The sequence below is a fragment of the Numida meleagris genome, chromosome 5, assembly GCF_002078875.1.
Source record: "Numida meleagris isolate 19003 breed g44 Domestic line chromosome 5, NumMel1.0, whole genome shotgun sequence".
Classification (NCBI taxonomy): domain Eukaryota; kingdom Metazoa; phylum Chordata; class Aves; order Galliformes; family Numididae; genus Numida; species Numida meleagris.
Genome location: NC_034413.1, coordinates 32,408,877 through 32,436,806, shown reverse-complemented (window position 1 = coordinate 32,436,806; position 27,930 = coordinate 32,408,877). Strand labels below are relative to the sequence as shown.

Here is a 27,930-nt window from a genome sequence, read left to right as displayed (position 1 = left end):
CGGCTCGAGGCACAGCGCGGCGGCAGCGGCGGCCGAGGCGGCAGCGGCGGCGATGGTAAGCGGCGGCGGCGGCGGGGTTAGCGGCAGCGCGAGGGGCGGGAGGGTGCGGGCCAGGCCAGGCCAGGCCAGGCCAAGCCAGGACAAAGCGGCGTGCGGCTGCGTGCGGCCTCCGGAGCTCGGCTGGCAGGCCGGCAGCGGGGCCCTCAGCCCGGCTTCTGTAGGCACGGCCCCGCGTGCCGCGCAGCCGGCCGCAGGCCTTGCGGGGCGAGGGGAGGGTGCTGCGGGGGCCGGGGCCGCCCGGTGCCGTCCCATGGCGGCGGCTGTTGTGTGCGCCCTCCCCTCGGGCACCCGGGGGTGCTCTGCTTTGCTTTGCCTGTCGCTTCTGAGCGCGGCTCTCCGCCCTGCGAGCTGTGCCCAGGCAGCAGCGGCTGTGATACTTCCTTTCTGCAGAAAAGATTGATGTTTCCTAGAAATTCGCAGGCCGCGGTCTCTTGGAAGTCTTTGATGCGCTGCGAGCTGTTTCCTTTGCCGTCGTAGCTCCCGAGGACCATCACTGCCGTTTGGTCCCACCGCCTGCAGTAAACAGGACGCTTACAGGTGCTCAGGGCCCCGTCCAGCCTGACCTTGGGTGCCTCCAGGGATGGGGCACCACCTCTCCAAGCAACCTGTGCTTCACTACTCCTATTGTAAAAAACAAAACTTTTTCCTTGTGTCCAGTCTGTGTCTCCCCTCTTTTAGTTTGAAAACATCTACCCTCGTCCTGTCACAGCAGACCCTGCTAAAGAGCCTGTCCCCTTCCTTCTTACAGTGGTACCTCTGCGAGCTGCTTGCAGAATATTTCAGATCAATGCCCATTTTGTTCTCCAGAAGGCATGCAGAAAGCACTGCGTGACCTGCATCTGAGCGGGCGCCAAGCGGAGAAATGTGTCTGGATGAGTCCCAGCACAGAGCTGAGTGCTGCTCATGTCCTCCTGGGTGCTGGGAGAGGAAGAAAGCCTTGCAGGAGCCTGGAGCCACAACCTCAGGGAGAGCTGTAATGGGTTCATATAGGGTGTGCAGTGAGTGCATCCAGGCCCTCTGAAAGCTGTGCCATCTGAAGCATGCCTGGATGTGTAGATGCATTTGTTGTAGCGAGCAAAGGGAACGAGAGGTGTGTTGTGTATGTTTTGGGCTAAGTACCGCTTCTCAGGCAGTTTGGTTTCTTAGCTTTCTGAGGGGAGCATCTGTTAGGCTTTGTATAATAACTGCTCTTTGTGTTTTTTCCCTTGCTCCCATGTGAAATCTGAAACCAAACCTCATTTTGAAAGCCCTTTGGGCTCTCGTAGAACTGCACATTTTTTGAGCTTTGGATCAGCCTTTTCCCATCCTTGTTTTGATAGCTTTATGTTCCCCTCTGTGTGGAGCCCCGGGGTGCTGCCGGGTCCGGTCCGGGCTGCTGCCTGTTTGTTTTTGTGCTATAATTAGCCAGTCACTGAGCACTCCCTGTGAACTCCTGGAGCTGGTGGGTTCATTTGTGTGCTGTCATTTTGCATGCACTGTGTACGGCAAAATAAATGCTGGAGGAAAAAGGCTTCCACTATGGCAGCGGTGGGAAAAAATGCAGCACAGAAGAATCTGCAATAAGCGTGACCTGACCTTGCTTTTCTTTCAGAGTTCAGCCCATATGTTTAAAGACATATGATTCTTAATTTCGGAGAGATCCTGTCTACTATCACTGCATGCCCCACGTCCTCTGGGGGGGGCAGCATGCAGGCCACAACTCGGGCTGTAATTAGGAGTTGACTAACAAATATTCCATGCCCAGTACTTATGTAAAGGTATTTGTCATGCTCACGAGGGCTGTAAGCACAAACCAAAACAGTGCACCCTCGGCAAGCAGGGGCATTGCTCAACCCTCCAGCTCCGTGGCAGGAAGCGGTCTGTGAGACTGATGGCACCGCAGCAGAGCTGGTCCCGTGTCACCGTACAGGTCAGACGTGCCTCTTGTGCAGGCTTTGTGCGGGCACAGCTAATTGCAGTCTTCCTTCTCCTTAGGCGGACAATAAATAAGCAAACTGCTGTTCTTTGGCTTGTTTTTCATCGGGACCTCAGCAAGCCGGCTGTGTTGGGAGAACCGGTCACGTAACAGCTCAGGTTGTCATTGCCACAGCATTGTGTGCGTCCTACGTCAGGCTTGACCCAGGCAGTGCAGCGAGCAGCCTCCCCGCTCCATAATTTATGATGTGACGAGTTGCTCGCCATCACCTCACTCATCAGCCCTGTCAGTAAGGGCAGACAAATGGCAAACCCAGCGTTAGGGTTTGGGATTCCTGGGCTGGCTACCTGGCCAGGCCGTCTGTGGTCCGCAGGAGGCAACCTCTGCCATCCAACCGCTGCTTTCCTTGTGAGCGTTGGGCACCGCATGCGAGGGCTGGAGGTGCCAGGTGCCTGCGTGGCTGGTTTGTTTAGGCTGGGCAACAAGTGCTGTGCTCTTAAGACACATGGCTGAGGAGTGTATAGACTGGGTATTGCTGGTGAAAGCTGAGGATGTGGTTTGATCTTAGCAATTCCTCCTCGCACAGTGAGTTTAAGATTCATGCTACTACTTAAAATAAACTTGCCTTTAAAAGCTGCTTTTATTCTCTGTCCCGCTTTAAATGCTCTCCTAGGGAGGGAGGATTCTGCTGATAAACCTTTTTTTCCACTCTTCGTACAGGTAAACTTTTTAATGCTTCCCCTTCGTGGTGTCAGAAAGGGGAGGCACTTTACCAGCGGTGTGAGGTTCCCCAGTATATTGCCTTTATCTTTTTTATGTTTTAGGTTTAAAACTGCAGCAAAGGAAGTGCTGTTCCGGCAAACAACCAAATCTGCTGTTGCTAGTTTTGGCAGTTTTCCCCTTCCTTCTTTCCTGCGTTCCAGGGTAGAGGAGCATTGCTGCAGTTCATTTGTCCTCTTTTGTCGTGGCCTAGGTGCTGTATCCCTGGAACAGCTCAGCTGGCTAATGGCTTTTAGAAGTCAAGTCCTAAGGATGTATTCCTAATGGGCGTAGCTAAAAATTCAGTGTGTAAACTGCGTGGAGTGCATTGGTGTCAGTACAGATGGATACTGCAAGCCCTAATGGGGGCAGTTAGTATTACATCTAATACCTGGGTTCATCTTAATGCTCTGACAATTAAAAATAAATCCTTCAGTGGAAGACATGGCATGGCTTAATGTAGGCTACTTATTACCCCTGCCTGCTCCCCCTAAGAGAGGGAGCAGTGTCTTTGCACGCTGCTGGGTGTAATGAAGACATGGGGTATGTCTGAATGGTATCATCAGTATTGAGTAACTGGGAGACCAGAGGTCTCATATCTTAATAGATACTTTGGGGCAAACTAACGCTTTGAAAATGCTGAGTGTGCAGTTTACCAAGGAGCTGAGAACTTGCGTTGCATAGCCAACCAGTCTTCTGAACTGCAGAAACACAGATGGGGCAACGTGCGTGTGTTGCTCATTCAGCTGTGATGTCTTCATTATGCACCTGCACTACCCTGTTTTTTCTTCCTGATCATGTCAATGAGGAAAGGCTGTTGTACAGGAGCAGCTGTAAGGCTGCGTCACAGGTTGCAGACGTCCCATCCGTGCTTTGCTTGGCATCATCTGTAGCGAGCTCAGGGTGGAGCAGCCTGCATGGACAGCCTTGGGCACTGTGTTGGGGGCTTTCAGAAAGGAGGGACCCTTGGGTTTGCTCATCCCTGCGCTGGGCTGCAGGACTTGCCACTGGAGCTGCACAGCTGGGCTGAATCTGGAACGCTGACTTATTTTTTCCTCCCTTTCTTATGGAAAACTGGTGTGCTGCTGACTACTGATTTCAGTGGGGAGCGTGTGGTTTGACACCAAAATGTGGATTTGGCTAGGTCTTCTGTCCGGAGTTTTCTCCAAGAGTGAGACGAATATCTTGCCAGATGTTACTTTTTAACTCGGCCATTGGTGTCACTTCTGTCTAATGTTGCATTCCATTGTCATTTTGGGCATGAATCTTACAGTATCTTCCACTTTCAAGAGGAAACACACATCCTGCAGTGTATCTGATATGGTAGCATTTTCTTGCCACCCCTTAAGAACAGTTCTGGAGGCAGCAATGAATTAATGGCTCAGTTTCCACACGTGTGAGTGCACTTCCAGCACTGGCTGCGATCCAGGCGTGAGCTCTCAGGCAGTGGACCAGTGCTATCCTTGCTGGTTAAGCACTCTTTTCCAGGGGTTTCGCTGAGAAAATTGTGCAAACCTGATGAAACTTGAGAAGTGCCTTGGGTTAGCTGAAAAGTGCCCTAAATCTACTGGTTAAGTCATCTTTGTGGTGCTGGAGTTGGAGGACTGGGCGCTAACCCTGACACTACCTAATTGCGGTGGTTTATGTGGCTGGCTTCTTTTTGGGCTGAAGTGGCTGGCACATTTGGAAACTGCTCTGTGCCAGGCACATGGGTGCTAATTTGGCTTCCCGTAGCTGAGGGCTGTTCCTCTTGCTGGATGCCTGGTTTTGCCCTATTTGGTCCATTTTCTCCTGCCTGCATTGGGATGTGAATGATATTGCCCCTCGGAGATGCCTTGGCACTGTTGGTTTGCTGGAAATTTTTAGCCTTACCTTTGGGTTGCTTAAGTGTTTTTAAAATTCTCTTGCATTATATATATTTGCTTTTCTTGAGTAGTGATTGCTCATTAGTACTTTTTTGTAAGGTGTCTTTCCTTTCTCCTTTTGACTGTTTGGAAGCACTTGGCTTTTTTTGGGGGGGGCTGTTTATAACCTCTCCAACTGTATTGGGGTCATAAAATGGCTTAGGTTGGAAGAGATCTGGTTCCAACCCCTTGCCATGGGCAGAGTTGCCATCTGCTGGGTCAGGCTGCCCAGGGCCCCATCCAACCTGGTCTTGAACGCTTCCAGGGATGGGGCACCCACAGCTCTGGACAGCAGTGCCAGGGCCTCACCACTCTGTAAGTAAGAAATTTCTTCAAAACATCTAACCTAAACCTCCCCTCTTTTAGTTTACGGCCATTCCTCTTTGTCTTATCATTATCAGATCATGTAAAAAGTTGGTCTCCCTCCTGCTTGTAAGCTTCCTTCAAGTACTGGAAGACCACAAGGAAATCTTCCTGGAGTTTTCTCTTCTCTGGACAAGCCCAGCTCCCTCACCCTTTCTTCACAGGAGAAGTGCTCCAGCCCTTTGTTCATCTTTGTGGTCCTCCGCTGGACCTGCTCCAACAGCTCTGCATCCTTCTTTAAAGACTCCCTATACTGGGGAAGTGATCCCTTCCCACTGTGTACCTCCCATTGTCCCCATCACTTCTGAAACTCACAAAGACAGCGTGCTTTGAAGCTATGGACTAGGTTCTTGAGCTCTATCCTGACAGTAATTGCTAGCTTAACATTGTAATTACGATTGCATCACAGTTTTCTGGTTGTGTGGGTTATGTTTTGTTGCTTTTTTTTTTCCCCAATAGTGTTTGTCTCTGCCATCCTTCCTTTGTATGGAATTTAGTAATTAGTTCTTAAGCTTCAAGTGTTGCCGTCTACTCTCATCTTTAAACGTCCAGCCTTAGGTACTCAAATGGCCCCGTTTCGGTGGTACCTGATGAATGGTGGCAGATCAGCCTTCACTTGCTCCATGGACAGACAGTTCCTTGGAAAAATAATATTGTGATTTGACGCAACTGCTTCCTCTGGGTCATGGTATGATCTACTAATGTTGCCTCGGGACCCTGAGACTTGCACATTTGTCACTGGGTTGGAAATCAGTGACACCTATGTCTTACATGTTCTGTTCAGGAATTAAGGAAAGCGAGAGATGTGCTGAAAAGCACCTTGTTACTCGACTTACTTGTAAGGGATTTCTGTCGTTAAAGCATCTCTGCTTGTGTGTGTTTGAGCTTTTCTCAGCACCCGTGTTTCCCTTCACATAGGATGCCATCACTCCGTACAAGGAGATCCTCCAGATGTATTGGGAGAAAGTGACGAGCTTCGTGAACGCACACTGTGATGGACTGGAGCCCTGGCAGCTGATCGGGCTGACGTTTTCTTCCACACTTCTAACAGTATGGCTGCATGGCTTCCTCTTCCAGTCTGAGAGTAAGCGCTTGGCATGGGGTTTATCTTCTGCTGGGAGGGAAGGGGATGCAGTTGTTCTCATGTAATGGAGGGAAAAAGGGCGAAATGAGAGCGAGCGTTTGTTAAAACATGCCTTCTGCTGCCAGTGAGGATTAAGAAAACCTGCTTCCAAATTAAGGATGAGGCCTGTCTAATCAATGGAACATTCCCATTCCTGTAGAGGGTGCGGCAGGCCAGCCTGGAATGTGCCCGCATGTCCTTCCCTTCCTTTGGGCTCCCGTGAGCTTCTGGCTACGCCATTTATTTGTCACAGTGCTCTCCTGCTCAAAACCTGGGGAATTTGATTCAGGTTCTTAGGACCTTATATATAGCCGTATATTGTAGCCAATTGCCTGGATAGCGCTTGCCCTCAATTGCTTCCCTTCCTGAAGAGGGAACTGTGCATTTGATGTGGTGTTGGGAATATGTTTCATCCTGAGGATATTCAAGATAATTGCGTGTGGTGGAGCCTCTTCCTTCTTTGGGTGATTGCTGATGCTGACAGCTCTTCTGTAGGACCTCTTGATGAACCTGCAGTCTGCTCTGCCTGTGTGATGGTCAGGAGAGCTGCCTCAGCCCCAGAGCAGAGCAAGGTACTTTGGTGATCCCACGGGCCGTAGGGTTATGCTATAGTGACAGCTTTTTAAAAATAGCCAAGTTTTTAACTTAGTGCCTACTTCTGCATAATTGAACACCATGAACACGAAGCTTTAGCACAGTGTAGGGTCGTGCTAACTTCTTGTCTAACATTTGTACTGTTGCACAATGTTTTTAAAATATTTACTAATGGTTAGGAAATCTAATACGGCAGTCTGAATTTTTCAGGAGTTTACAGTTGTTTTTTTTTTCCCTTCAATGTGGAAGTTCTTAATTAAACGATCTGAACACAGAAATGTGCAATGGAAATGTTATTTTCAGAGTGCTAACAAATATTTGCTCTAGAGTGTGCCAAGCTGCAATTGCTGTCCTCCTGTAGCTTTTCAAAATAGATCAGAAGCATATATGAAGTGGAAAATAACAGGCCAGTCTAATTCTACAGATAAGATTGTGAAGTCCTGAAATGTTTTTGTTTTTTTTTTTAAAGCTGATTTACTATTTCCTGCTGAAAGTGTCCTGTAACTGCCAGTGCTTGACTGAAATGTCCAGATGACCTGAAAGGCATTTTCGGTGGCTGTAAACCATCTCTGTCATCCTGCTTGCATTCCTGCCTTTGAAGTTACCCCAGGAGTTTTCCGGTGTTTGTCATCTGTGGCTTTTCCCGTTTCAGTATTTGGGCTGTGGTGGTGCTTTTCCCTCTTGCTTTGAATGGCTGGACACCTGAAGAATATTTGTTGCATTCCAGCTTGGTTTATCCTGCTGTGGCCTGGGAGCCTGTCTCATGTTGCTGAGTGTTTTCACATCGCAGTGCTATTCTGGTTTGAAGACACAGAAAATAATTTCTAAAAGCGTCTTCCCTTTTTGGTGGAGACCTTGCCTTTAGCAAACCCTAAACTCCCTTCCTTTGTAACACTCCACGTGTGGATGTAAATTCCCATTCAGGCAGGTGCTGTCCTTATGCCTGGGTTGAAAAGATTTTAGCCTTCACAGTTGGCATGACTTTACTCAGCAGCCTTAGCAGCAAATTAAGAAAATTGAGTCAAATATTTGGTTCCCATAGGTAACTGCTGTTGGGCAAACCAGTTCCTTCTCCAGCCTGGCCTATGTCTGCTTTCTGGTCTGATTCTCTCTCACCATATCCCCTTTGTGACTGCCTTATGTTAGCCTGGATCAGAAATACTAAGCCTGCGCGGTGAGCTGTAGTGGGAATATTGTGCTCTGAGTCTGTTTTTGGTTTCTTAACTTCAGGCTAACTTCTGACTTTTGTCTTTCAGGTTTAACGTCCCGAACTAAAAAACAGTTCTTCAGACTGTTGAGAAAAATGCCATTTGTTGGGGCTATAGTAAGTATTTGAGCAACTTACGGTGATATTATCCCAGGTCCTTGTTTTAGTCTGCAAAGCTGTGTTTTGTGCATCTTTGCTGTGTCATGTTCCTGTAATCATAGTGATGCAAGGATACAGATGCCACTACCTGGCTTAATGAAAGATGTAATTTCTGCCTAGTCTTTTTGTAGTAGTATTGCACTCATAGATTGGAGGTACCACTTAACCAAGTATCACTGAGTCCAGTGGCAGAATTTTCCAGTGGTGTTTCTTCTTTGTGATATGTCAAGAGAATCACTTGATGGATGGAAGAAGGGGACACGAATGAACTTGTGTGTTCTTCTGAAACAATGTCTTATTCTTGAGCAAGTGTGAGATAAGCAGATGTCTGTTGTGCAACATGGAAAGGTAAATCTTTTAAACAGATGGCTGTCCATGATTAGTCTAGAGCTCAGATACCTGTTAGCAATAGCTTTATAGCACAAAGATATCAGAAGTAGCTGTAATCATTAAGAGGAGATGGACTTTAGTGTCTGGAAGATGTTTTTTACAGAAAAAACTTGAAACTACAAATGTCAGCATGTTTTAGCATGTAACAACTTAATGACCAAGAGATACCCAGCTTGTTTTTTTTTTTCCTAGTAAGTGACGGTGTCATACTTGATGGTTGCCCATTCTTCTTGGTGTGTAGACAGCTTTACATACTGAATCAGTTGGGGCAGCATGAGGGTGCCAGCTGTGTTGTAGGTGATTGAATTAGATGGAAGTAGTAAAGAGCAACCTTTTCCTTTTGACCTTGCTGTGGATGCAGCTATCAAGTTTCTCCTTCAGCCTTCTGTAAAGGAATAACATCTCCCATTCTTTTCATGTTGTGCCCCAGTTTTACCTTCTGGCTGGTCAGATGAACTAAGTATTAGTTGTCTCCTGCTTCTGTTTGTTGTCTGTCTGTTAGGAAAGGACACTTTCTTGGCCCCTTGTATTCTGTTTTGTCCAGGTTTACCTTCTCAGTGCTTAGTAATGTTAAGCTCTCCTGTGCCAGAGGACTCACGCTGTGCTCTTCCCACTCTTTGCTAGGCTGATACCTGATAACCTATCAGTTGCTTACAGGAGGCCTTGACTTTGAGGCATTCCAATGTCCAAAAGTCTTTAAAGCTGATAATATCCCAACACCTGTGTTGTTCAGAAGAGTGTCTGCTTTGAAACGTTTTCTGGGAAGGAGTCTGGGCCTCCTGAATGTGGGGTGTGAGTAAGAAGAAATCTCGTAACAATGTTTATAAGGGAGATTTCTTTCATGTTTCGGTTTTCATGAGTCTCTAAACTGCGTGTTGGCGGATGAGACAAGGTACAAAATACAGTGAATCTGAAGACTTCTGTAAATTGTGGATTGTGATTTTAAAAAGCCTTGCCGGATAACAATGGAGTATTTTTGCCTTAAGCTTTGTTTTTTCAATTATTAAAGAAGGGACTCAGAGCTCCCACTGTTTGCCGGTATCCATTAAAGTACCACCTCTCTTTGAACATGGTGATGTTGTCTGTCCTGTTACATAAAATGCAGCTGAGTACTGCTCTGCAATCACCCGTAGCTACTTGGCACAGTCTATGCCGTCTAGCATTCCTTTAGGCAGTTCCCTTTGTGGTTTAGAGACAAGTGCATGGTAGCGAGCATTCCAGGATGTGTTTTGGACAAGGACAGCTTGTTTTTGGAGGAAGAGGTTGATAGGAAGGGAGAACTGTGAACTCTGCCATGCTTCTTGGTCATAGAGCTGGAACAGATCCAACCTCTTCTGCTCACTGGTATGAAAACGGTCAGTGAGTTCAGTGCCATATGCACTGAACTGTAATTTATAACATGGCCAGAACCTTTGTTGATGGGGTTTTCCTTTCTTTTTAGATTCAAAAGAAGATTGATGAAGCCTTGAATGATGTCACTTCCAGTTTATCCTTCCTGAAAGATGAAAAGGATTATATCAAAGTGCTGCCAGAACAAGGCATGAGCCAGCCTGAAGTACTACAGAAGATGAAAGAGTACAGCTCAAAAGGTATGACTGTGAGTCTGCTGCAGCAGAGGTGGGTCTCTTTCGCAGACCTAACTTACTCTGCTAGATGAGATCTAATGACTTCTGCTAATAGCTTCATCTTACATATTTCCTCACTGATGTTCTTCACTTAGAAATTTATGTCTGCTTTCCTTCTGGAAGTGACTAAAGTCAGTATTTACATCTTCTAAAACTGTATTCAAGTATTTACATTGAAGTTTCCTTTCTTCCCTAGGAGTTTAGAACTAACAATGATGGGAGAGCTGAGAAGAAGAAAAATACAGAGGGAATTATTTGAATGCAGTTTTGAATACACTTCTGAGCAGTTGCCTTGATGTTTGGCTTTTACCAGAAACGTGTTTTCTGTGAAGCCCCGTGGAATACTCATAACAAAAAGAACTTCCAAGCAGTGTTTTTAGGGAATTTCCAAGACTCTCTTAATCGAAGTTGTAGTGGTTTGCACCTTTAAAATGCCACTTAAGGAAGGCAAGGCCACTCTGACTTGGGTCCACACAAGCAGTGTCTGAAACTTAATTTGAGTTAGCTGACTGATGTGAATGTCTCCACCCTGGTTCACCTACCTATTACTTCTAATGAGCAAATTTGAGTGACTGGCTGCCTGTCCCTATCCCCAGTCTGAGAAATACTTGGAATTTTCTGCTAGAACAGTGCATCTACACTGAATACAGGAACAGTTTTGCTATAGAATGTGCTCAAACAACTTCCTTTTTTCCTACTTTTATGTTGTTTGTACAACTTTCTGGGTCTGTTTTCTGTCTGTGTTTTTTCCTCATAATGATTATTCCCTTCCTCCACCAGGCTTTTTTCTTCTTTTTTTCTTTTTCTGTGGCTCCTGCTTCTTACACATTTGCCATCCCCTTCGAAAGCTGCTTGGAAATGAGGGTGGGCTGTGACTTTTGCTCACTTTGTGTACTCTTCTGAAGCTGATGCCATTGAGTTTTATGCAGGAGAATACAAGCAGACAGGTGGAAAGACTTTGCTGGGGTGTTTGGAAGCAGGAAGTAGCCTGGTTAAGTGTGTTGAAACACTGTTACACAGGGTGAGCTGCTGATGCTGTTCCATCCATCTTCTCTGGTTTGTAAATGCATCAGAGGTGTTTAACTGAGGCATCTCACACTGTAGTTTTAAGCAATACAACCTTGGCCTTCCCATCGTAGTTAACAGCAGTGCGATATTTGCTCTTTGGATGTGACTAACTTGAGCAAGGAGAGCTCAGCTGTGTGGACAGGTGTCTGGGGAGCCTGAGTGGGGATTAAAGTAGATTGCACGTTAGTGTAACTGCTTGCTGCAGCTAGCTGTTTGTGCTGACATTTTATTCCTTGTTTATTTCTTATTTGCTGTGTCTATGGGACACAAGATGCCAGAGGCATAGCATTATAGTGAGCTACCTCTGTGGCACAAAAATCATACTTGTTCCTCATCATTGAAACCCAAAGGCAGGATCCTCATCTGCAGAATTGTTGTGGGGGACTTCTGTGTGCTCTTCCACATGCTTTCTGAGAATGACTGTGCTTGCAACCGGTGTGCTCCTTTCTTCTCATTCAGGAGATGTACGCTGGGAGGATGGAAAAGTCTCTGGGACTGTGTACAGCGGTGAAGAGAAACTTACCCGTCTGCTAGTGAAGGTAAAGCACAAGCAGTCTAACTTGGCATCTTTGCAGAAGTTTTTAGCAACTTCAGGGTGACCAGAAACTCAACACTGTTACAGCATATTTCAAGATAAGTAGGGAAGATCTGAAGCTAAGATAGCCCAACTCTGAAGACAGAGCCAAGGGTAAATGTAGACAGAAGGGCATTTATTGGCAAATTATTTGAGCCTTGCAAAGCTGGCTGCTGCAAAAGCAATGTGGAGATAACTAGGATCCAGTCTGATAAGGTGTTTTGAGTAAGAAAGTAAGAAGCTGAGCGCAAGTGAATTGGAAACTGGTACTGACATAAAATTGCCATAGGTCAGTTTCAGCAAGCCCTGTGATGGATGAAACTGCTGTAGGCTGAAGCGAAAGCATGCTTGGCTCTCCTGCTGGGTTGCTCTGGGACTTTGGGCTGCAACAGCTTGACTAAGCAAAACAGAATCAGTCTTGGTTTAAGCAAAAAAAGAGATTTGTAGAACGTGTTTGGCATTGCTGTGCAGTCCAAATTGTACAACAATGGGGCACTGGCATGTTTCAGTGGAGTCTTTGTTAGGTCTGTTTACCTAGTCTGAAACTTTTCCCTTTGAGAAGGTTGGAAAAAAAATAAGCAGCCCTAAGGTCTGTTTTTCAATGTATCTACTTCAAGAGTTGTTTTTGCTAAAGGAAAATCTAGCTTTCTTGCTCCTGGGAGCAGCTTTTGTAACAGCTGTAATGAGCTCTGTTGGGCGGTTGCTATTGCTGTTTTCTTCTGGGGAAAAATAAAGCTCAGAGCTGCCTTGCTAGAGCAGCATCACCTTGGATCGAGTGCTGCGTGGAAACATTCCCTCTGTCTGTGCTGATTATTCTCTGGCTTATTCTGCTGCATTTCTTTCAACATCCCTGCAGTTGCTTTTTGATCGTGGCTGCAGGAGGTTGGAACTGGCCTGTTCCAGCCTCATCCTGTGAGCTCGCAGTTGCAGAACGAGCATGAAATACTGGTTTCCACGGCCACTTTTGTTGCAGTGTGGGTGGTCAGTTGTGCTTTTCTGGCTGCTTCGGAATTGACCTTTAATTGTGAACTCAAAAACTAGTTCTGCAAAGCAATTTTTGGGGAACTGTATACTGGCTTGCTTTGTGTAAAGCAGTCGTAGGATGTGTATGCACCAGAACTTGGTATATAGTACAAAAGAACAACAGATATTTGTGTTCTTATTTAAATTAGCTAAACCATTAAACCTGCTTTTACAACACACAATATTGCTGTTATAGAAGCATTCCTGAGACCAGAATGCCCTAGAAAAACAAATGATTTTTTTGCTCCCAGCAATAGCTTCCCAGCTTGTGGTGTGCATGCATAGCAGGACTTAATACTGCAGATAGTCTGCTTATATACACAGTGTGTGTAGCTAGTTCCTAAATCTGGACCTCTTGCTGATAATCCAAGGATTCATCTGCAGAGCTAACTTTGTCTCTTTTTTGAAGGTGTATGAAGAGTTTGCCTGGAGTAATCCTCTCCATCCAGATATATTCCCTGGTTTGAGGAAGATGGAAGCAGAAGTAGTGAGGATTGCCTGTAGTCTCTTCCACGGGGGCCCCAGCTCTTGCGGTGCTGTAAGTAACCTGTATCCAAGTGTCCCATGAGCTCTTGGGTATTTCTGACTTGCAGTGCTATCCATCCATCTGAGACCAAGATCATTCTGGTTTATGATTCTGGTGCGTGCCAGGGCACTTTGAGTAGCTCCCCTCAGGTCTTGTTTCTGAGCTGGAAACCTGTGAGCCTGCCAGCATGCTGAGATTGAGGATAAGGCTGGCTGGCTGATCACCAGCAAATGGCTCCAGGTATTGATGATCAAGCAGGCATGGCACTGTACTGTCACTTGTTCAACTGGAAGGCTGTCTTCACAGGCTTATGTGACGTTCCAGTATACCACAGTGGAAACCGGTTCCAAAGCCTCAACCGAGTTCATATCAAGAGTCCAAATGTGTGCACTTAACACTGATTTCTTTGAAAGCTGGTCAAAGAACAAAAGCTGTGAACCTGCACAGTGAATTGTTGTTGTAAAAATAAGCCGTGGTTTCTTGCACTCCTCCCACTTGGTTTGCCTTTTCAATAGGAGTTCTGAATTCCTCAGGCCACATTCTTTCCCTGTTTCTGGTGTCTGAGACAGTGAAGTCTTATTTCCTAACATGGTGTTGTGTTGCAGCTGACACAGAGACTGCTTGATAACTTGCAAAGAAGTAGTTCCACTTGTGAGAAGCACGCAGATGAGATTTTTCAGAGGCTGGGTGTGATATGACTGCTGTCTGTAAATATGCCAGGGAGGGAGAAGGCCCGCAGAGGATATAGATTGATGAGGAGAGGCAGTGTTGACACAAGAGTTTATGGGGTGAGCTGGCATTAGGGTAGTTAGGACCAAACTCCAGCTGGATTGAAGATGGAACTTGATCGTACAGTGACTAGCAATTTAACATGTGATTGCCTTTGATAGCAGGAGGTTGCACCCTGTGACCACGCTTGTCTCCTTGGGCTCTGAGTTCTTCAACCTCCTCCATGTACTGAGTGAGAACGTATTCCTTGTGCCACCCTCAGGTTTGGAGAAGCAGTGCGTTTCTTTGTGTCTCAGAATAGCTTGACCTCTTCTCCGTGCTGATCTGCAGAACTGAGGCTGGCTGTGGAGTGAGGAGAGGCTGGTTCTAAAGCTGTTGAAAGTCATCTTTACCAACAGTGGAGATGTTAATCGATACAAGTTGAGTAGATAGCTGTGCGTTGCTTATTATACAGTTGGAGAACTTCTCTTGTAGTAGTCTGCTTGTTCAGTTTTCATTATGTAAACTGCACGTTATAAAAGTGTCAACCTTGGCCCCATGAGTGCTTCCTCCGGGGAAGCAGGATTATGTGGGAAGAGAAATTCAGAATGGTAAAAACTTGCTCCACAGCGATCGCTCGGTGATCACAGCCTGTGTGAGACCTCTGCAATCGCTCTCTGGGGAATCCCACTTTTCCCTCTCTCTTTGATTTTCCCCTCCCTTCAGAGGGTTGTGCCACAGAGCTGCAGCTGGGAGCCAAGCAGAAGGAGAGTGATTGGGGAGGCGTGCAGCCTGCCATGAAACTATGTTCTAGCTGGTTGAACAGCCAAATTTGCGGGGTCAGGGGGAGGGTTGAGTGGTTGATTGGGTGGGAATGGAAGATTAATTGTATCCTTGTAATTATCTTGTCCAAAGGGGTCTCTCCAGTGGGTTTTCTACCTTCCTGGCTGTGTCAGGTGGAGCTAACAGCTGTTGGTGAGACCTGGAGGGAGATAGGGGATCACTTGCTCTTCAAGCAATTGGGCTCAAGGACTTTGTATTTTCTTCTCCCCTAAACAGAGTTGGTATTTCAGAATGATTTCTGGAGGTTTGGACAGCAACAAGGCCATTTAAAAAGAGTGCTTTTTCCAACCTGTTGCTGTTCTTTCTGTCTCTGCAAGGCTGTGCTGCCACGGTTCCGCTCCAGTACCTGGTGAGGCTGTAAAAGAGAGATGGCTGAGCCAGGCAGAGCATAGTGCAGTGAGTTATCTTTATCTTTGAATTGATCTCTTCAGGAGATGCTGTGCTGCTGGCTCTTTCTAGGGAGGTTTCTGGTTTGCTTGATTCAGCTTTTGCAGTGCTGTAAACTAAAATAAATGCTTTTTTCCCCCCCTGAATTTCACCACCACTCTGAAAAGCAGTGTCTGTTGCCAGGTCCTTGTCCACTGGATTTACTGACCTAACAGAGAAACTTTGGGCTGCTTGTCCAGTTCCGCTGGATTGTGAAGGCAGACAGAGCTCGCTGGTGCTTCTGAAGAGCTTGCTATCTGGGTGACAAAAAAGAAAAGTTTGAGCTTCTCAGTGAGGCAAATTTGCTTCCTTTTTGTGCTGTAATTTCCATTGTGCTTTTGGGGGTTAATACTCTGGTGCTCAGTCTGGGAAAAGCAGCATGCTGACATGTTGGTGTTGCTCCCAGGGCTCTCTGCATTCTCGGCATCTCTGCGCGGTCCTGCAGTGCAATGTGTGGATGCCTTCCTGAGGGCATCTCTGGAGAGCAGTCTGCTTCCTCTTGGAAGATATTTGGTGTCTTATATAGATGTTAAAATGAAACACGTTTCAGGTTTCTGAATGTTGTATTAGGTGAGCAACTTGCATTATTTACAGGAGATACCTTTATGCTAGATATGGGGGCTGTAAGTCTCTGTAGTTTAAATGTGAACATAAAGATGCTAGCAATTCCTATGTGGGGGCTGTGCTGGCCTGCATTTTGCCTTAAACTGCACCAAAAGATGGCCCAGGTTTTCAAGTGGTGTTTAAAGGCAGTCGTTTCTAGCAGTGATTAGATGCTTCCTATTTGTCACTAACTACTACTTTTGTTTTTTTTTAAACACATTACACAAGAGCAAAGAGACAGGATTTGGTGATTTTTGGCTCCTAGGAAATTCTGATCACATTCTTGCATAGATTGGGAAAGACTAATTAAGCTCAGTACATACAGGAGGAATAGCGGGGAGTTTTTTCTTGTCTGATGTGTTCCTGCTCACAAAATGCTTTGATTTGCAGTGCTGGTTCTGAGGATCTCCCCTCTGATGTGGGGAAATCGCTGATTTTTGTGCAAGCTTCTGTGTGCTTTTTTTTTTTTTTTTTTAGTATTTTTTTTGAACTTGAAGAGAGGCAGCTTTGAATGAAGTGCAGAGGAAAATTGCGTGTGGGGCACGTGTGTCTATTTGATGTCGATCTCCCCATGAATTCTCTGCACTTTGCAGCTGAGCACAGGAGAGGAGCCAGAATCAGAAGATGCAGATCTAAGCCTCCTGCAGAAGCTGGCTTGTTTCTTCCTCCCAAATTTGGGGGCTTTGTGACAGCTTTGTCACAGAGCTGCCTGCTCATTCGACATAGGAATTGAGCAGTGAGATGTGAGTGCTGTGTCTTGGGGGGCTTAAACTCTGCATTGTCCTTCTGCAGAGCTGTCAGGTTTTATCTGTTGTGACAAGCAGGTCACCTTGAGAGAGATAATGGCTGGAATTTACAAGCAGTGGGCTTACAGGGGCTTTACATGAGCTTGCCATGTATGTATGTGTTATGGCTATATGGGTTGTGGTACATTTTGGCTCTAATGCTGCCTTAGAAATAAATGGTAGCTCACTACTTTATTCATCACATAGCTCACCTCAGGGAAACTTTGCTAAGCTTTGTCTCCAGGGTCTGAATGAACGTGGTGAACTGCAAGCAAAACCTTCTAGAGATTGTGAGCTAAGCCATGTGGCTCTTCTGTGTCAGGCCGCTTAACAGCAGCATGGCAGAAGGCCTACATTAGGGACTGTACCTTCTTGCTTTCTTAATGCTGAGGTTCCAGAGTGCTGGCGATTGGAGGGAATAAGCAGTGGGAGGGACATACGAAGTTTAAAGAGCAAGAGGGATGGTTTTCTTGTCCTGTGCTTTCTCCTTCTCACTTGGAAAATAATAAGTAAGAACAAAGAAAGTGTGTTTGCTTGCTTTCCCCACATGGTTTGTCTGGCTTCCCCAGATAGCGTGGGATTGGAAAGCTGCTGAAAGCAATGCCAGCTCCCAGCCCTTCTCCCTATGGCATTGCTTGTGCCTCTGGACTTTCATTCAGAGGAGGGAGGAACACATCTGTAAGTGCCATGGGCAGTGCTGAATCACTGTGCGCTGGCCGGCTGCTGCGGGTGGTGGGGACGTCAGGTCCTGTGACGGCGGTTCAGGCTTGGGCTGGTGCCTGGGAGGAGGATCCGTCCTGGGTCTGATCAGCCAGTGACAAAGTGGGGCATCGACCTCCCTGTGCTGTGTGCCTCAACGTTTGCATGCAGGTGGTTAGCCAGGTGTGTTGTGTGTAAGGGCAAGGCGTTGGTGGAAAGACTGAAAGAAGAATGAGGCTGTTGTTGCAGAGTCTGCTTCTTGGAGAGGGTAGGGGTAGGACTGCTTGCTCAACACAGAGCACATGTGGTCGTACACGGTATCTGGTGTTCAGCAGTGTGAATCCCAGCATCCCCAAATCATGCCCAGCACTGTTTTCACAATCCTTGCACTGTAAGCAGTGTTGCAAGCAATATTGCAAATATACAGTTATTCTGATCCTCTTCTCTCACCTCACAGTAGGGAGTCCATGTTATGCCAGCTGTTATTTTCCAAAGATGATAGCTGACAACTTTACAGATCTTTTTGTAACAAGGATTGAGAAGTGAATGACACAGGCCATAAAGTGCTTAGGACATCGTGTTCCCCCTTCCATCTATTTGCTTCACAACAAATGCAGTGATTTCTTTACCCAGTGTGAAGCTCTGTTAGGGTTTTTCAACAACAGCTGTTGCTTTACAAACTGGAGAGGGAAAAGAAAAAAAGCAGAAATGTTCAGTAGCGAGATGGTGACTTCCATGCTGCCTGTGGTGGCAGCTGCTGCTAGCTTGCATCCTGTTAAGAGATGTGGCAGGCTGCTTTTCGTGCCTGTGAACTTTGTTCCTTTTCTCTGTGCTTAACATTGAGTCACGGTCACAGTCACGCTTCTTTCTTGTGTTTTGGGGCTTTGCAGCAAGGTCAGCAGGGGAAAACCAGTGGGAAAACCAGCAGAAAACCCAGACTGGCAGATGTCACAAGGCACACAAATGTGGTTGCATGCTTTTTATGTTTATTTGGGGTGTGGTATTAAAAGGGGAAGTGTCAAGAGTGTTCAGCAGATCTGGGGATCTCAGAGCAGTCCTTCATATGCGCTGTCACGTTGTCCTTTCTTTCACCCAACCCTGTACACCTCTCCCAGTTACCAGGCCACCCCAGGTAATGTCTTCCCCAACACGGCCGTGGCAGAAGCATTGACACCTGTGGGCTGCTTGAGAAACCAACCTCACATTTTACTAGATTCAAATTGTACTTTGGAAGGTTTGTGCTCACACTCTTCTGTCCCTTGCACATCAGGGTTTCTAAACGCTGGCTGACAAGACAGTTCTCCTGTTGGAGGAACTTATGTTTCATTCGTTTATTTGCAGAAAGCTCTTGAGTATGCAGTAATAAACTTAAACAGCTGGCGTGTGTACCTTCCTCTCTTCCATCTCCAGATGCAGAACTCCTTGTTCACCTGAGGTCAGGATGAAGGGTGCAGGGTCAGCATGGGCAGTAGGTTGTACGGATGCAGAAGTCCTTTATGAGGTCCTTGAGGGCTTACAAGCTCCAGCCTTGTAAGGACCAGACCTTGTCTGGCTCCTGCAGAGAGAGCTCAGCACTCTGCACTGCTCCCAGATCTGGGAAGGTTTCCTAGCTCAGGAGCAGTGCCAAGCCCAAGCTGGCTCCGGGCCCCAGTGTGGCATTGCTCCAGACCTAATAAACCCTGCTGTACTTCACTTGGCTTAATGCAGAGTCAACTTTGTTGTTTCCACATGCGTGGCATCATTAATCTGCAAGCCAGATAAACAATGCCCAGGTAATCAAGAGCTAAGTATGTACTTGTAGTTTCATGAGGAGTGGTCATCTCTGCCAGCTAGCAACTGTGCAATATGGTCCCCTCTCGTCGAGCTTCTGTGGTTTTATTTCATTTAATTTGAAATAGAGAAGTCAACATTTAGTTAAATGTGCACTTTTAACCTGGATGTCAGAAAACAACCTTGAGCTGCTCGTTGCCCTTGAAAGCCTGAGTTGTCCTATGCACCTTCTGCCTCCAAGCATTGCTGGACAGAGATGCTGTGACAGCATCTCTCTTTCTGTTTTCCTCTGCTGCAGCATCCACATCAGAGGCCCTTTTCCTTATTAATTTATTTTCTTCACAACAGATGACATCTGGGGGAACAGAGAGTATTCTGATGGCTTGCAAGGCGTACCGAGACCTGGCTTATGAGAGAGGCATCAAACATCCAGAAATGTAAGCAATCCCTTGTGGCTGGGATTTTTCTTTGTGGGCTTGCGACTTGCTGTCCTTCTGAGCTGGGGTGGCTGCTAGACCCAGCGTTCCTTCATTTCATAGCCCGCTGCCACCTCCTCTTTGCCCATCTCTTTCTGAAGGCCCTGAATGCAGGAAGGAAACCTGGGTTGAAGGGAACTGCAGAAGCACAGGAGCTTTGGAGCAGCCTGGGATCCCAGGTGTGAATTTTGGCTGCGGATCTGTCATAGCTACACCATGCAGAGTATTTTTACATTACCTGCATACCTTACATTACAGCTGTAGTCAGCTCATACCCACTCTGAGCTTTTCTCGAGCTGAGACTGCAAGACACTTTGAAGTATTTAAGGGTTTTGATTTATTCAGATCAAAGAGGGTTTAGCCTGAAAACTCTGGGATTGATTGGAGCTGAAATGAGGAACTGTGCTAATCGTTAGACTGCTAATAGAGGATTTGCTCTCTAATGTGCTTTTTTTTCTAGACAGTGCATCAAAAATGTTTCTCTGGTTAATTGCTTAAGAGGGGAAACTATAAAGAGAGATAAAATGATGGTGTTCATCTTCTGCTGAATTCCTGTGGCTCTTTTCTTCCTTTTCTAACGGTTTTGTATGCTATTAAAGGCCCCAGTAAAGATGTGATGCCTCAGAAAACAAGGTTAACCGATGTGGTTCAGACACTGCCACTGGAGATGGGAGACATCAAACGTTATGTTATTTCAGTGTACTTCTGTTGCTCCTTGCTTTTGTATTGTCATGTGCCCCTTCAGGGAGGGGTGGGGGTGTGGAGATAGTAAAGTATTGTTTGATATGACAAGATGTTAACTTTCTTAGGAACTGATTCACAGGAGACCGTGCAGTGGAACGGAATGACTTTGTTAGGCTTTCTATGGATTGTTTCATCCAGAATAGAGTGTGGCCTTTCTGGTGCTGGTTGAAACATGTGCTTGGCCTGTTTGTGACCTGTCCCTAAGGGAAGAAACACTGAAATACCTGCAGGCTGAATTCTTTTCTCTTTCCTCTCCTTTTCGTGCTAAGACTTACGCGCTGCCTGGGTTGAAGTATTTGATATGTTACTTTTCTAGGTTGGTCCCAGTGAGTGCTCATGCAGCATTTGACAAAGCAGCACACTACTTTGGAATGAAGTTGATTCACATCCCATTGACCAAGGCTATGGAAGTGGATGTTCAGGTATCACTTTAGGCAGTGTGGAACTTTTCTTGTGGGGAAATTAGCATTATATAGGAAATAGCAAAGAATCTACTTACTCAGGTAGCAAGTCAGTGGATAGAGAGAGATGAACTGTGCTTTCTGAATATAAGGAAGGACAGTGGGAATAAATGTGTCACCACATACAAGATTTTGTTTGAAATAAGTGGATGTAAACCACCCTTTTGTCCTCTGTCACTCATTTAGAATGAAATAATTTACATATTTTAGAAATAGCCACAGGTTTCAGATGAGGATGAACAAAACAACCTGTTCTAGTATTTCCTAGTGGATAAGTTAAATGACTCAGCTGCTGTCTTCTCATGCTTATAGCTCATCATTTTGCTTTCTGTGGGCTTTCTGTGTTAGATTTTAAGACCAGACGCTGCATGTTTTATTATTATTTTTTATCTTTTTTGGCAGGGTGGCACTTGGTAAATGGAATGTGAGCATCTTCTCTCTTTAAATCTTCAGGCAATGAGGAGAGCTATTTCGAAGAACACATCCATGTTGGTCTGTTCTGCTCCCCAGTTCCCACATGGAATTATGGACCCCATCGAAGAGGTGGCAGAGGTAGGATGCCCCTGGGGCTTCTAAGTGCTGCAGCAATAATACTTGTGCATTGTTCTGTGCAAGAAGAGCGAGCAGAGGGGTTCCAGGATCCCAACCCATGAATCAAATGAGAGGAGCAGATTGGTGGGAAGGTGCTTACTACATTAAAACAATTGTTAGTCAACAGCAGCGTATGTAGGACACGATCTGGAAAGGAGGAATACTATCTTTTTTTTGCACTTACTCAGAAACTTCTGTGGGAGGTTAGGCTTTAAATACCAGATGTTACCTCTGGTCATTGTCATAAAGCTGTTTGTATGGTGCTGGATTCAGACTTAAGCTGCTGCACACAGTGTGATGTGGCAAGGCAGAGTGACAAGCACATGCTTTGTCTGTGAACTCCCAAGCCTGTGCCATAAACTCCTGCTGTAACTGAAGGCAAGTATTGTGTCTGTGACTTAAAGCTTTGCTGCACCCTCTGTGAAACCAGCTGGAAGGGTTTGTCCTCTGATATCCGAGAGGAAATAACAGCAAAATAGTCCACCTTCTAAAAAGGCTTTGATTTAGGGCCACTGGTTGTAGCAAGCTTGGTGCAGAAGTCAGAGGAATGTGTTGTAAATTGGGAGGAGAAATCAAAGGGCCAGGATCTTGGTTCAAACACGCCTCTTGGTTTTGCTTTCCTTGTTCCAGTTATTTATATTGTATGTAACCAGCCAGGGCTTGTGACTTTCTTTTCATTTGGAGTATGTCCTTACACTTGATTGTGAATACTGCTTTCAGACGAAATTGTCTCATCTCTTTGTCAAATACAGCAAGCTACCCAAATACAAAGATTTTATCTTGCTGGTGCTGTCTGAACATGTGGAGAAGGCATCCTACAAGTTGCCAGTCCTTCCTGGTCTCCTATCCTCAACAGGTTGGGGGTGGCGTGATGTTCTGAAAGGGTTCAGGACGCTTTCAAGTGTGTAATGCAGAGTATCTTGGTTAGTTGGAGCGTGGGTACCCCAACTATCTCATTTTCTTCCCTGATTGTGTTACTCACCCGAATCTTGTTTGTATGCAGCTTGCAGTGAAGTACAAAATCCCCTTCCATGTCGATGCCTGCCTAGGTGGTTTTCTCATTGTTTTCATGGAGAAGGCCGGGTTCCCTCTGAAACGTCTGTTTGACTTCCGCGTGAAAGGTGTGACCAGCATTTCTGCTGATACCCACAAGGTAAAAACGGGAGAGAGGGTTCTTCCAGTGCTTTCATTCTGGGGGAGCGATTTTTGATGCTGTGCTTGGCATCAGGCGTTTCTTTTCTGCAACGTGGAGGAGTGCTGAAGGGCAGGGCCAAGGGTTCAGGTGCTTTGTGCAACGTGCCTGTGGGCAGGTGGGATCGTGTTAACTCTGTGTAGTAGGTGCTTGATGGCACTGCTGAGTCCTCCTGCTTTTTAATGCCTTGTTACCCCCTTGCAGTATGGCTACGCTCCCAAGGGTTCCTCTGTGGTGCTGTACAGCGACAAGAAGTACAGGAGCTACCAGTACTTTGTGGCCCCCGACTGGCAAGGGGGCATATACGCCTCCCCCTCCATAGCGGGCTCCAGGGCCGGTGGAATCATAGCCGCGTGCTGGGCAACTCTGATGCACATGGGGGAATCGGGCTACATTGAGGCCACGAAAAGGATCATAAAAACAGCTCGCTTCCTTGAATCAGAGTACGTGTGTGCTTTAGTTTTTTGGTTTTTCTCTTTGTTTTTTTTTGTTTTCCTAGAGAAGCAATTGCATGTTACCCAGGGATCCACTGGACAGTTAAAGGAGAGGATACTTGTTTATGCCCATGTTATCTGCCCGGTGCCAGATTGTTGAGGGGCCTGGAGTGGAGGGGTGCTGGCATCTTTATTTAGCTGATTTTGCTCCAAGAGTTTCTTCTGACTCTTTGCTTCAAGAGTGTCTTCTGCTTTCTCTTCTTTCCTTCAGTAGGCCTGTGCTCTGGTCTGTTCCCCTCTCTTCCCTTGAGGCCCCAGATAGATAGACAAAATGTCCGGCCCCTTCCTGCCATTTTCTTGTAACCCTGCTTAGTCATTTCTCTTTAATGTTCTTTCAAGGTTGAGAAAAATTGACAGCATCTTCATTTTTGGGAAACCTGAAGTGTCTGTCCTCTCCGTTGGTTCAGACACGTTTGACATTTATCGGTTATCTAATTTGTTAGCTGCAAAAGGATGGAACTTGAACATCTTGCAGTTCCCACCAAGGTGAGTTTGTGGTCACGTTGTAGACAGAGGAGCAATGTGCATAGCCAGGATATGCAAGATAGTCATCTTTAGGCCACTTTAATTTGCTGAGTGGTGTTGTCTATTATCTGATAAATTGTATGTAGACTTCTTCTCTATGGAGAAGCAATTATGTTTGTAATTGCTCATATATAGCAGTGATAGTAATATTAACAAGCCTGGCAGAGGGCATATCTGAGGCTCCCTTTCTATTTATCTCTGCTTAGTACAAGCAGAAAAATGTAAATTGCTGGGGCTTTATCTCATGTTTGCTAGTGAGGACATGTAGATTTATTTAGTTAGTTTTTAAAATATCTTATTCTTGCCCGCTGAAGAGGAAGGTTCTTGAGAGAGCAGTGAAGGGCTGGTCATTTTCAGTGATCTTTCCAGCCTGATGTCAAACAAATGTTTGTCAGAGTTGGGTTTTTTTTCTTTTTTTCTTTTTTTCTTTTTGAATAGGTAGAATTTGCCTTTCTGTGGGTGAGAGGGACAAATGTTCTAAGATGGAGCTGCACTGAAAGTTTTAGACTTGCAGTTGTAGACTTGAAGAGGATTCTAGAGAGCCTGAAGTAATAGCTTGGAGGTGTGAGTAGCCCTGCTCCTCCTGGTGGGCGCTGACTTCCACGCTGGGGGTGGCTGACAGGTTGTGCAGACCTTTAACCATCTATGCTGATGTCAGGAAGGAAAGGGGAGCTGCCACCTTGCAAAAGAAGAGTTGAACTTCCTGCAGCTTGGTTCTAGCAAGTATTTTGCAGGGGTTACCTGTAACTGGGAAAAAAGTGAATACTCTTTTCCCTTAATACCACTGAAATGTTAATTTGAGGAGGCAGGTAGTTGTCACTGGCTAGGGAAGGACTAAATTGCTGTCAGTTGCTGTGGAAATGTGGAGCTGACATACACGAAGTGGCTAATCTGTCCTCTCTGCCCTGCCTGCCCAGCATTCATCTTTGCATCACGCAGCTGCACACAAAACCTGGTGTGGCTGAGCAGTTCCTGAAAGATGTCAAAGACAGCATTGAGGACATAATGAAGAATCTCAACGCCAAGACCACAGGCATGGTAAGGATCCAGAACCTGATCAGTGTGTGTGCAGGGTGACTGTGTTTCTTGAATGACATTAATGATCCCATGTAACGACCTCTTCTCTGCCTAGGGAGCCATCTATGGAATGGCCCAGTCTATCCCAGACAGGAGCTTGGTAGCAGAGATTTCTCTGGCATACTTGGACGGCCTGTACAGCACGGATGTTCCTGGCAATGAAAAGCACATGAACGGCTCTCCCGGCCACCACTGACTGTAGCACAACAATCGGTGCCTTGCCAGCGAGCACTGGGGTGGTTCTAAAGGTTTCCTAAGGAAGGAGATTGCAGTAAGCCTTTGTTTTTACAGTTGCAGGTCTGATGGCAGCTTGATGTCAAACTTTGTTCCCCATCTTCGTCTGCTCTGACGTCTGCATTATTTTCACACCCAGCTTTAGTCCTAGGGCTTTTCTTCTCCTCCCCCTGTATATTTTAATCATGATTGCTGATGATGAACTGAATGTCCATTCCACATCTCCAGATTCCTCAGGTATTCCGTACGTCTCTTCGTTCCTTGCTGTTTCTTCTCCTCAGACCGTGTATTCAGCTGCTGTCCAGCCAAACATTAGATCTGAGTTCTCACATTGTGTTCCAAAGCTTCACTCTTCCCAGGAGTTGAAGGTAGAAAATAAATTGAAAATTGTGTTTTCTTTTGAGTATTCCTCCCAGCTACTGCATTTAACAAACTGTACTGGAAGCCTTATATCTATGTAATGCAAAGGAAGGATGGTCACGTAACTCTTTAAAATCCCCTCTGGAGACCTGACTGCAATCAATAGATATTGAGGGATGGGGAGAGGGAGGACAACACACAATCCTTTTCTGGAATCTCTCTGTTTGAATAACAGCAAAAATAGAAACCCAGTGGGTGGTATACAGAGAGGAACTGAACGGTACTGAAAATCTTAGGTACGTAGCATCTGTTTTGCTTCCCTGCCTCTTCTGGAAGACATGCATTTACCACCTAGAGTGCTGTTGCACCTTGCACAGTTCTGGAGGGATGTGCAAAACAGTGATTTCACTGTTGAAACTTGAAGGTTTTGCACTATCTCACAATGCTGTAGTTGAGTCAGTCAAGCCCTGGCATTGATGGTGGCTAGGGACTTGTGCAAATGTGTGGCGCCAAAGCTGACCTTTTTTTAAACCATAGTCCTTTAGTATAACAAGGTGACTTTTGTAATAGGAATTAGTAATTTCTCTGCTCTTTGCACTGATTCTTTTAAGGCACATTCTCAAAAGGGCATTCACCATTGTGCCTTGATGATGCTTCTCTGGCTTTTTATGGGATGCCAGGGAGGGTTTGAGGAGTCAGCTGTTGACTGCAAGGTTAGCTGCAGCCGTTTCCTTACGGTACTATATGGAAAACAAAACCTCATAGGCAGACTGGCCTCAGGTAAACTATGCTTGCCCATAAGGTAGAATAGTAGTGCTGTTGAGCCAAGTCCCTTCACAGTATTACAGAGATGCTGGCGTAGCTCTGAAAGGTAGAAGATAGGATGCAGTGAGTTGGAGGTAAGGGCATGTCTCACCCTTCCTGTTTTTCTCCACTGTTTTTACTGGGAGAGAGTTTCACCAGAGCAACGTGAGGTAGTTGTGGCCTTAAGGATGAGCTGGATTCTCTTGAGTTGTTAAACAGGACTGGAGTTACTCCTGCAGGGCTTTCCCATGTTGCCTGCTCTTAGCTTTCAGCAAACTGCTGAGAATTTCCCAGGCAGAGTTTAGCATTTGGGACAACAGTGTGCCATGACTGCAGCATCTGGAGGCATCTCTGCCGCAATGGGCTTCTTAGTCCTTACCTGACCCTCAGTGGTTTGACAAGCCAAAGCACACACTTGCACAATAATTATGCAGAGCGAGAAGGCTTCTTAACAGCCACTGCACACGCAAGTGTAGCCTTGGGCCCAGTAGGGAAGAATAACTTGCTTTTTAACAGGTTTATTCTCAGTGCAAGGAGACAAAGTATTTTGGCCATCTCCTGTCATTGATGACTCTGTGCACGACTGAGCTCTTCTGGAAACATCACATTTGAATTGCCTAATAGTCTCTTGGTGGTGTTACCAGCTCTGGCATTTATACTGGATCTCCTTATTCTGTTAACGTCTTGCTAATGTGACCATCACTGCATCTCTGAGTTTGCTGTACTGTGGAGAGAGTCTGAAGTGTCTGGCTACTGTGATGGTTCTCTTTGAACCAACATTTGGAAAATAAAATAGGGAGCTTTTTTTGTTCCTTTTGTTCCTGCTTTCAAAGGAAGGAATAGAGTCGGATGAAGGAAGGGAACTCCTTTTCTTTACTTCCCTTCTCCCTAGAAGGAGGTTGATGGACCTGATGGATCAGTGCTCCCTTTCACATTTTCCCATGTATTTCAAGATGTTATTTGTAAATCACTGTACTCTATTCCGGACTTCACCTACTAGTAATATTTGTGGGTTTAATCATTTAATATGTATTTGTTCTATATTGTAAATGTAATCTTGTGGTCAGGAATGGGCCACTGTAATTTACTGCTGTGTAGTCTTTATTCATCCTTGTTATCTAACATGTAATCTGCATCTCCTTTATCATGCCAAATGGTTTTATTGAAAAATGAAATTAACAGGCTGAATAATTGTGTAAAAGGAAGAAAAAAAACCCACAAATGAAAAAGAACAATTGTATGGTCTGGATTTTGCTCTGGAACTGGATGTTGCTTTGGTCCTGGAGGGATCTTCCAACTGTTAATTCCTGTGAGATTTCTGACTGGTCAGGTTTTCCAAGTGAGACACTAGATTTGTTACTTGTACAAAGCACTCCTGAAGGATTTGGGTGCTCATAAGGTACTGAAGAATATCCAATGGGATGGACCAAGAAGAGATGTCTGTCTTCATGCCATGGATTTCCTCTGCACTTTTCTGATGACTTGGAGGAGCAGAAGGGTTGCGTACAACACAATAATGTCTTGCCCAATAAACTCGCACTGAATGTTTTTAATGAATGAATGGGATCAGTTCCTCTGATGGCAGTATTCTGTATTGCTCTAGTTTGCCAGTGTAAAACTGTAGGCTGAAATAGCTGACAAGATGGTGAAAATGGGCCTAGTTTGTATTAAAACGGTGCATTGAGTTACCTAGGCTTGTTGAACTCTTTTATTTTTTCCATTTCAGTGCTGGTTTGAATGGATGGGGACCTGTTACTTTTGATCTTTGCTCATATTCAGCCTAGTCTGTGGCAGGATAAATGGTTTATGAATCATATTAAATCTTCTCAAGAGCTGATCTGCTCTTCT

At 45.7% G+C, this 27,930-nt stretch overlaps 1 protein-coding gene across 2 annotated transcripts; it reads left to right on the top strand.

The window, feature by feature from the left end:
• On the top strand, positions 1–27,774 carry SGPL1 (sphingosine-1-phosphate lyase 1). Of its 2 annotated transcripts, none has more exons than XM_021397833.1 (14): positions 1–55; positions 5,920–6,085; positions 7,975–8,042; positions 9,916–10,063; positions 11,627–11,706; positions 13,174–13,302; positions 19,473–19,561; positions 20,661–20,766; positions 21,259–21,357; positions 22,400–22,549; positions 22,793–23,031; positions 23,422–23,568; positions 24,525–24,645; positions 24,740–27,774. In XM_021397833.1, the coding sequence occupies exons 1-14, from the start codon at positions 53–55 to the stop codon at positions 24,878–24,880; spliced, it is 1,686 nt and encodes a 561-aa protein (XP_021253508.1). In that variant the 5' UTR covers positions 1–52; the 3' UTR covers positions 24,881–27,774. The 2 variants fall into 2 exon arrangements, with proteins under 2 accessions (XP_021253508.1, XP_021253507.1); XM_021397832.1 differs by lacking the exon at positions 1–55 and adding an exon at positions 1,870–1,969.